Raw genomic sequence first — 10672 nt, forward strand, 5'->3', positions numbered from 1 at the left:
CCAAAACATGTGGCTACGCTGAGTTTAGAACTATCTCATTGTGAAAGTGTTATAATCATTGCATCAGGAGCAAAGTATTTTATACCTATATTTGTGTCAAAATAATTCTGTAGTTCAAAAAATTAAATACAGAGATTATATAGTCTCCTTGTTAAAAAAAAATTGCAAAGTAAACAATTTAGCATCTTATGTAGAAAAAGAAATTAAGAGGCTGCGGATTCGGGGCGGCGTCTGCTGGCCACGCGGGTCTTCGGGGTGGAGCCGGGAAGGACGCGCAAAGGACAGGACGAGCCATGATCCCCGACGGGGACGGGCGGCCGTGCGCGGTGTCCCCCTGGCTGCGCTCTTCCCGAGGCCTTGGCGCCCGCGCCCTGTCCTCATCGGCCCCGGAGGCGGCTCCACGAGCCTTGTGCGCGTTTCTCCCAGTGGCCCGAGGTCACCCGACCCAGTGCAGGTGTCGGTTCCGGCTGAGCTCCCGGGTCTGCTCTCGGGATCCGATGGCGGCCGCGGCGCTGATGCACCAGGCTGCGGGCTGTGTGACCTTCGAGGACGTGTTCGTGCACTTCTCCCGGGAGGAGTGGGGGCTCCTGGATGAAGCTCAGAGACGCCTGTACCGTGACGTGATGCTGGAGAGCTTTGCACTTGTGTCCTCACTGGATTGCTGGCGTGATGCCAACCAGGAGGCGCCCCCTTCTGAGCAGAGCGCTTCTGCAGAAGTGTCACAGGTCGGGACTTCCGAGCCAGGTCCGTTTATCCAGAAAGCCCACCCCTGTGAGGTGTGTGGCACACTCCTGGAAGACGTTTTGCCCCTGGCTGAACACCAGAGGTCAAAGCCCACGCAGAAAGCTTACACATGTGACCCGTGTGAGAGAGGATTATTGTGCGGTGCAAAGTGTGCCCAGGACCAGAAGCAACACGATGGAGAGAACCCCGTCAGTGGGGACGATGGTGGGGCCTCGTCTGTGAAGAGCTGTGCCGTCCACACGTTAGGGACGCTCTTTCCTTGCAGGGAGGATGGCATGGACTTGCTGGATAGCTCTGGTCTCTTCCAGCACCAGACCACTCACGGGGGTTGAGTCCATGCAAGAGGCCTGGGCTCACCGAGTGTTTCCCCACAGCTCCAGCCTCGAGCGACAGCAGGGGCACCTTGATGTACTGATGCTTTTCAATTGCGGTGATGATGGGAAAGCCTTCCTGAACACCTTTACTCTGCTGGACAAACAGACCACTCACGCCGGAGTGAGACCCCTTAGATGCCTACCAGGTGGAAATATGTCCAAGGAGAAATCGGCTCTTACTCCCCACAGAAAAATTCACAGTGGAGAAACAACACGTGTGTAAGGAATGTGGGAAGGCGTTCATTCACCTATCTCACCTAAAAATGCACCAGAAATTTCACACCGGGAAAAAGGCATTATACACGCAGCGAATGTGGCAAGGCCTTCAGCCGCAAGGACACACTTGTTCAGCACCGGAGAGTCCACACTGGGGAAAGGTCTTATGACTGCAGCGAGTGTGGGGAAGCCTACAGCAGGCGCGCCCACCTTGTCCAGCACCTGAGGATCCACACCGGACAGAGGCCTTCCAAGTGCGGTGAACGTGGAAAAGCCTTTAGCTGCAAAGACACACTTGTCCAGCATCAGACGATTCACACTGGAGCGAGGCCGTCTGAGAGCAGCGAATGTGGGAAGGCCTTCAGCCGCAAAGACACACTCGCGCAGCACCAGAAAATCCTCAAGGGGGAGAGGCCTGACGAGTGTAGAGTGTGGGAAATCCTTTAGCCACAGCTCCAACCTTACTGTGCACCAGAGAATCCATACTGGAGCAAAGCCTTATGCATGCAGCGAATGTGGGAAATGCTTCAGCCACAGCTCCAGCCTCATCCTACACCAGAGAGTTCACACCGGAGCAAGGCCCTACGTGTGCAGTGAGTGTGGAAAAGCCTATATTAGCAGCTCCCACCTTGTTCAACACAAGAGAGTGCACACAGGTGCCAGGCCTTCTGAGTGCAGCGAATGTGGGAAATTCTTTAGTCGCAACTCTAGCCTCATCCTACACCAGAGGGTTCACACTGGAGAAAAGCCTCGTGTGTGCGGCGAGCGTGGGAAAGCCTACAGCAGGAGCTCCCATCTGGTTCGGCACCGGAAAGTTCACAGTGGAGAAAGGCCTCATGATCGCAGCAGTTTTGGTGGCCCTTTGGCTGCATCTCTTAAACTTGTTTAGCACCAGAAAGTTCACACTAGAGAAAGGCCTTATGGATGAAGAAAATGTGCTGAATCCTTGTTCCACCTCAGGACGCACAGCAGAGGAGCGCTCTGAGTACCTGTGGTACTGAGGGAGCCATCAGCCTGCAGGTGAACCTTTGTGCACCCAGCCTGGGGACATTCCCACTAAGTGCCATGGAGGTGGGCAGACGTCATGTGATACATTACATTTTCTGAACTGCCCAGGGCTCTTGATAGTTACATCAATGCCAGCGCCTGTGCAGAAGCCACCTCTGCTCCAGCTGTCTGGGGTCCCACAGCATGTCAGTCGATCCAGCATGCTCAGGGAATGTAGACCCCTGAGTGTGGTCTCGTATTCTCTGGAGGCAATCATGAGCGTTCTGAGCTCACTGAAGGTCCTCACTTCCCTCTCCTCCACCCTGATGACTGGGTTCTGAGTGGACATGGTCTAGCTCTGGCCACAGGGATCTGAGCAGCAGGCTGCTGGGATTTCCAGACAGGACTTCTCTTCTTCATGCAGTAGTGACTGTAAACATAAGAGGCATGTGTTATTGGTCCTGCTTCTAAATCATCCACCATTGGGGCCGCCTGCCCCGTGCTGCTCTGGTCTGCATGGTGATGCATGCCTGCTGTGACCATCTTGACTCTTGGGGGGTCTGTTCCCTGTGTGACATGGATTAAGAAAAAACTGGGTTCTGGGTTCTGCCAGCGAAGGGAAGAATACCTTTTGTTGGCACTAACTCTCTGTGCCCGAGCAAGGACAGCAGGATGGCAGAGGACAAACCTGTCTAGTCTGGCACAGTGTGTGCACTGGTCGCCAAGGCTTGCTGGAAAGGACTGGAGAACTGTGTGTGCGCAACCCTGTGACCTGGACGTCCAGATTTCCTCTGAGCCCGAGTTCATTCTGAGAAGCACAGAGTTGGTACGAAAACCTGCAGTGCTTCTGGAAGCACCATGAATTGGGTCCCTTTTTCTGAAGAAATGTCCCACACTCCCTAGCACTTTCGAGGGATTTCTGTCTCCTGGACCTGTACAGAGTCCATGGACAGGTATCATCGACTGGAAGACCTACAGGGTAAGGTGTGAATCATAATTTGTGTAGAAATACTTAAGACAATTGAGCGAGGTTTACTGGCAAATGAGAGGATGTGTGTTCTAAAGGGATCATCTACAAACATCTGTGTGGGATGAGACGGTATAGAAACTCTCAGGACCTTTAGACATCTGTATCTCCTGTGGAGTTAGTACTCTGAAGTTAGTGTGTGGATTCCTTACCTCCCTGGGCTGTGCACGGTATGGCCATTGCTGCATCAGCATTGGCAAAGTATGTTTAGTTTGGTAAGAAGCTCCAGGGATAGGGCTTGACTCTCCAGTATTCCTCATGTATGCGGTGGAAATGGACTTCAATGCTCTCTTCAGGATTCACCCTCCTACATTGTGGGGCGAGGGATATGGTAGAACCAGAATAGTTGGCAAATGTGACCTTCCACGAGGGAAGGTAAATATGTTTTTTATGGATGTATGATTGACATAAAATAAATTGCACATATGAAAAGTGTAAAATGATTCAGCATGTGTACATTCCTGAGAAGCCATCAACGGAATGAAGACAGTGAACATGTCCAACAGTGACACAAGGGACTCCTCTAGAACCCTCTCCTCCCAGTCCTTTCTAAACCCCCTTCCCACAATTCACAAGCAACAGCAAGCATTTTCTAGAATTTCGTGTGATATACTTTCTGGGGAGTGGGGACCTTGGCTTTTTTCATTAACCATGACTATTTTGAGATGAATCCATCTTATTACATATATCAATAGTTTGTTCATTTGTATTGTCGGGGTTTATTCCATCGTATGGATATACCACAATCCATCCACTCAACTGTTAGTGAATATTTGTGTTGTTTCCAGTTTGGGGCTATTACAAATAAAGCTGCTGTGAAGAAAAAAAAAAAAAGAAAGAAAGAAATTAAATGCCAGAAATATCCAGTTAGAGTATGTGAGTTTATCAAGGGAGAATGGGAAGATTCCAACAAAGGCACTGACATTTAAGGGAAAGGCAAAAGATATCCTAGAAAGAAGATTCGGGAAGGGATACCAGAGTGTTCCTGAAGCCAAGGGAGGAGAGAATTTTATGGGTGAGAGAGTGACCAGTCAAGAGGGGCAACATCAGAAGTGTCTGTTGGAGTAACTAAGGGGGTCATGGGTAACTTGGATCAGAGCTCCTTTATGGAGTCTTTGCGTCACAAAGTTCAACTTTGGTGGCCAGGGTATGGAGAGCAAGAATGAATAATCCTTGCATCCAGTCTGGCCAGAACGTTTTGACATAAGAGACATCCAAACCTGTCGAGAATTTTTATGAGTTTATTTGAGCCAAATTGATGACAATTTTCGGGAAGCAAAATTTCAACAGATTGAGAAAATGCTTCAGAGAATGACAGTTTTGCACCTTATTTTATACATTGGAATCAAAGGAGGAAATGTAGGAAGAATTACATTAAATTCATTGGTGGTAGATTAGGGAGGTGGGAGAAAGCAAAGTGGGGAAATCTCTGAGATTGGATACAGAGCTAAATGAAGAGACAAATAATACTTCTTTTACATTTGTGGGTACAGGATATTTAACAATGAACATTTACAGTACATAGAGATGGTATGTGGGAGAACAAGATAACAATGAAGGGTTCTGCGGTCTTGTGTTCTGGTGGGAGATTGTGCCCTGAGGGGGTCTTGAAAAAATAGATATTGCCCTGGCCGGTTTGGCCAAGCAGTTAGAGCGTTGGCCCACAGACCAGTGAGTCGCAGGTTTGATTCAGTCAAGGGCACGTACCTCGGTTGTGGTTTGTCCCGGGCCCTGGTTGGGTTGTGCGGGAGGCAACCAGTCGATGTGGTTCTATCATGTCAATATTTCTCTCTGTCTCTCTCTCTCCCTCCCACTCTATCTGATGGTAAATAGAAAAATAACCTTGGGTATTTAAAAAACGTAAAAATTAAAAAAAAAAATAGGACAGGCTCAGTTAAGGTGAAGATTGACCTTCATCAAGGAAGGTACTGGCTTAGGACATGATCACCCACCATGACTCACTTATAGTAAAGACGTTTTAATTTCAGATCATCCTGTGTGGTTACTTTAGGTCTCCTGGTTTGTAAAACTGCCATGCAGGTCTCTCCTGAGGTTGTCAGGTTTAGTATGCGGCCCCTCTTTTGTCCACAGAAGGAGGGGTACTTGCCAGAGAGTGGCTTTGAAGCGAGAGCTCTGTTTTTGTTACAACTTGGGAGCCAATTGAGCCTGTTTCAATGCTGAGCGCGAGGCCTGGCCAGTGTGGCTCAGTGGTTGAGCATCAACCCACACACCAAGAGGTCACCAGTTCAATTCCTGGTCAGGGGACATACCCAGGTTGTGGGCCCAATCCCCAGAGGGGGGCATGCAGGAGGCGGCCAATCGATGTTCTCTCTCATTGATGTTTCTATCTCTCTCCCTCTCCCTTTGTCTCTCTCTCTCTAATATCAATAAAGAAAAAAATAAATAAATGCTGTCCGGAAAGAGTCAGAGAGAGGGAGGGGTTGAGATAAAGAATAACCAATAAATCTTTGAGCCAATAAAGCAGAACACACTTCTGCGCTTGGAGGGAGGAGGCAAGTGATAGTGAAGATGTAGATGAGTTTGTAGGAGGCCTGGTCAGCTCCCTTCTGATGACTTCTCTTTTCTTGTGAAGCTGAGGGTGCACCATTCTTTGGAAGGGGCAGAGGGTGGGGAGAAGTGGTTGGGTGGGAGTTTCAAGGAATGAAGAAATTGAACAGGCTGCCATGGAGACTGGCAGAAAATCTGGAAGGATTGCTGGACTGTGCTGGAGGCCCGGTTGCAGTTGGAGGCCATGAACTGTAGTGGCCCACCACCAGGTTAAGGGCGCTTCTGTAGGTTCTCTTTGAAGCCTGGGTTTAGAAGTGGGGTTGGGGGAATAAGGGTGAGGGGCTGGAGTAGTCCAGATTTGGGGAATTTTGCCAGGTGAGCAATGGAGACAGTGAACTTGGCCGTGGAGTTGAGAATATTTGTAAGGCAGTGATTGATGTGATATATCACGGAGTCTGGATCTGATAGGGAAGAAGTAAGAACAGGAGGGGATTGACAGAGAAGAAAAAAGCAGAGGAATTAAAATACTAATGGTCAGGGGAGGGTGGCTTAAGTGACATTGAGAAGACACTCTTTCAAGATCAGAGAACTAAGATCTTGAAGCTATTCAGGATAACTGCAGGGCTTGGGGTGGAGAGGAAGATTAAGCAAGGTGCCCAAGTCTCCCTGAATGAGGAGGAATGACAAGAGGTTGGCATTTGATGTTGGCAAAGTGGAGTCCAAAAGCTGGTTTAGCATCAGCCTAAATGGTTAGAGGAATTGTCATCTGGAACTGACATTGGGGTTCTCCCAACTCCTGGGTACAGTCTGGGATGAGGGTGAATGAGTGGCATCTCCTTAGGAAGGCTACAGAGCGGCAGTGGTGTCCTTGTAGGAAGGGGCCAGCATTCACTTAACCCGAGGAGGTAGAGGAAAGGACCCATTAATGACATGACTGTGGATGAGAGAGACTTTACCATGGAATGAAGTTCTAGAAGACTTGGGTAAAAACTATAGAGAGAAGGGAGTAGTAGGAGTTTGGTCAATGGCAAGGGAGCTCAGAGCTCTTTGGAGGTTACAGTGTAGGCGAAGAGCTGACCGAAGGGGCTCACTTTTGGGCCATTAGCCAGAGATAATAGGGATCTGGTGTTTGGAGGGATTGCTGGCTGCAAATATTTCAAAGAATGTGTCCAGATGTCCCCAAGAAAGTGGGCGGGAAGTCCCTTGCTGGAAGGAGGCAGCCTTCCTTGCACTTTTCCCGCAGAGGGAGGAGCATGGTCAGATGCATAAAGAAAAAGGAACCTCATTCCACCAGAGACCAATGGCTGAGTTTAGTGTAGCTGGGACACAGTGTTTGTGGAAGAGTGACTTGGTGTCAGTGGGGCTGTGAGGGGCCTTGCAACACTTGCTCATCCGTTTGTAAGCAAGGGTTTGCCGCAGCCAATGAGGGGAGTGGGCTGAGAGAGAGCACGAGAGCGAGAGAAACATGAAAGAACAGATCTTCCTTTTGTACATTTTACTTTTTTAGGACCTGATATGAAAAAATCGATGTAGTAGCTGTTTCTTATTCTTCCTTTTTATAAATGATTATCATCTGTAATAACTCTCGTGATTTAATCTAGAAACCAAATATAGACACACCTTTGATACTGCAAGTGACCCCACCACCTGACAACCCTTAGAGGAGATATTGCTATTCTTGATTTATCAAATTATTCATCCCTTGACTAGAGAAATAAAAAGTAAGTGAAAGAAAAATTAAAGTAGGGTCCAAGATAGGACTTGGGGCTCTGCAGTACTAGAAGGATCGATGAAGTCACATGGTGGTTATTGGATGTGGCATCCTCAGAGTTGTCGACCATTTGGTTGTTTACGCATTCTGAATTTACTCTGGGTTTCTCTGTGACTTCTCCACAATGAAGTATTAGCTCATCAGCCTATTATTGCTTTTGCTGTTTTGTAATAATTACAGCAGGAGTCTATATAGATGGGGAAATTCACTCGTATTACAGGTAAAGGACAGATAGATTAATCAGTTTGTCCTAAGATGTTCTCAAGAAGTCCAGTCCAGTAATGGAGACTGTTTTTCTTATTCTATGTGTGATACAAGTTTCTTAGCCTGCATATGACATGGGGGCTAGAGGCTGAGTACGTGTATACATGAGCAAGTGTATGTATATTTTTGTTGCTGTTGTTCTTTTTAACTCCTCACCCGAGAATATGTTTTTTATTGATTTTTAAATTTTTTTTAGAGCGAAGAAGGGAGAGAGAGAGAGAAAAAGAAACATCGATTGGTTGCCTCCTGTACATGCCCTGACTGGGGATCAAACCCACAGCTTAGGTATATACCCTGACCAGGAATCCAACCTGCAACCTTTTGGTGTGTGGGAGGATGCTCCGACCAACTGAGCCATCTGGCCAGGGCAAGTATGTGTGTTCTTAGGCGTGAGAATCAGTAGTCAGTCTTGGGTAGAATATCCAAGGTTCATACACTGTTCAGGATTTGAGATTTAGAGTTCTCTTTAACTCCAGCTTTAGCCTATAAGGCAAAAGAATTTTGTAACTGCATGAGCTGTAGGTCATCTGACCCACTTTACCTGTGCAGACGAGAAATCTGAGACGCAGGCTGATGACTTGCCCGAGGTCATGCAGAGGCCGTGAGACAGAGGACTGCCAAGAACCCACATTTCTTCCTTTCCTAGTTCCTTGGTGGCATTTCCTAATCAGGATAATTGAGGCACCAATGTAATTTTGATAACACTGCTGAAATGAAGACGCGTCCTTTAAATGGAATGTTTTAATGAAGAGAACAGGGAACAGCTGAGTCATGGTGCTCTTGGGTGTGGCTGCTCTGAATGGCTCATCTCACAGTCCTGGATGGTTCTAGTGTTCGGGTGCAGTTGGGTGGGGAATGGAAGGACAGATGCCTCTCGAGTCCATCTGCACACGGGAGCTACCTTCTAAGATAGTGCACCGGGCAAACATCCAGTCAAACTAAGGCACCTTCTGAAAACACTTAGGAAGAGACTTGCACAGTCTCTCAGTAAGAAAGACACAGCTTGTGTTTCCTGTATCATTGGAACAGGTGACGGTTTCTTCATTTAAGCACCAGATGAAGCCCAAGCACATATCTGTAGGCACTGAGCAGTGAGATGCTCACCCCACAAGAGGCCTGTGGGACTAACTGAGGAGATGGAAGGACAGTAGCTTCAACTCCAAGGGAGGGCGGGAGGACAGGCGGTAGCATCTACTCTAAACAGAAACTAAAAACTCTTTTTTTCAAAATCCTCACCCAAGGACATGTTTTTAAAATTGATTTTAGAGAGAGAGGAGGGAGAGGGAGAGAAACATCCATGTGAGAGAGAAACGTCTATGGGCTGCCTCCTGTATGCACCCTGACAGAGGATCAAACCTGAAACTCAGGCATGTGCCATGACTGGGAATCAAACTCGACACCTTTCAGTGTTCAGGACGACGATGCTCCAACTGAGCCACACTGGCCAGGGCCAAAAGTTTTTAATTTAATTATATAATTGAATTTAACTAATCAAAAAGCATATTTGCACATTTGATGCCATTATAAACTATCATTTTGTTGAAATCAATGAATTTCAATATGAAAATCATATAAATGATATTGTCCCACCCATTAACATATTTCTTTCTCTCTCCCTATGTCCTTCCTTTTCTCCATTTACTTTCTTTCTGCAAACTCAATTTCTATTTTTTTTTTTTTTCTGGCAGAATTCTTTTAACCTGCCCCCCACTAGCTGTGTCTTGCTTAGAAAATGATACCCACTTTCTATGTTCCTCTATTTACTTCTTGTCTCCTCACTGCCAAGCTTCTCAGCCATACCTTGTTCACCTGGTAGAAATAAGAGTACGTTTTTGTTTTTTTAATTAAAAATGATTTTACATGTTTATGTTATTTATTTTTAGGCAAAAAATATGTGATGGCTTTCTCTTTCCTTTAATTTCTCCTTTCTTCAGTTAGTGCTAATTTCCCAGCCGGTCATTTATTGGCTGTGTAACTTGATACAGTTTCTTTAACCTGCTTAAGCCTGTTTTCTCTTCTGTGGAATAAGGATAATAATAGCACTTTGCTGATAGAGTTGTTTTGCACAGATCCATGAGATAATTAAAGTGCTTAGTTCAGGATACAGCAAATGTTTCGTGGAAACTACTAAGATTTTCAGGTTTTTAAACATACACGTTTACGTTTATTTATCATTGTTATTTCAAGTTTGATTTTTATAAAACACAAAAAGACATTTTAAAAGTTCTGTAGCACTGAAATTAAAACCGTAGTAATAGTGGGTGTAAGTTATTACATTAAAATCAAATAATTGGAGATTTTTTTTCAATATGAAAACTATACATATGAAATTAATGACAAAAGGGCCTATAAACAACATTTTGTCATTTGTGGATTATCAGGTACTTTAGGACTTAAACAAAGATTCTGAATATTCAGATTTCTTGTGCTGTGTTTCACATTTAAGTATCTCCCTACCTATAGTCTGAGTCAACTTGACCAAAAGGTGTGATTTAAGAAGGCATTTAGCTCTACAGCAAAAGTTTTTCCATCTACAGTTACCACCTGCAAAGGGATTGACATTACAGCGCTGATGTCATCTGCTGGTGCCCTCTCAAACAGTGTGCAAAAAATTACGTCAGCCCCATGGAACAAAAACGGAACAATTATGCACAGTTCTGTAATGTATGCTAAGTTTTTCTCACCTAAAAACTAACCAATGAAATAAACCCTATGAACTATAGTTAACTTGGTTTCAGGATCAGTATGTCTGAGAGTTCTGTTATTGTCCTCACCTCCTCC

The 10672-nt window shown here is 46.1% G+C and overlaps 1 protein-coding gene across 1 annotated transcript; it reads left to right on the forward strand.

The window, feature by feature from the left end:
* The first annotated feature begins 293 nt into the window (after positions 1-293).
* LOC118631443 (zinc finger protein 772-like) lies at positions 294-2381 on the forward strand. Its single transcript, XM_036263833.1, has 3 exons — positions 294-985; positions 1391-1593; positions 1748-2381. Exons 1-3 carry the CDS (start codon positions 294-296, stop codon positions 2221-2223), a joined length of 1371 nt encoding a protein of 456 aa, XP_036119726.1. The 3' UTR covers positions 2224-2381.
* Positions 2382-10672: the final 8291 nt, after the last annotated feature.

This window comes from Molossus molossus, unplaced genomic scaffold, assembly GCF_014108415.1.
Source record: "Molossus molossus isolate mMolMol1 unplaced genomic scaffold, mMolMol1.p scaffold_m16_p_16, whole genome shotgun sequence".
Classification (NCBI taxonomy): Eukaryota; Metazoa; Chordata; class Mammalia; order Chiroptera; family Molossidae; genus Molossus; species Molossus molossus.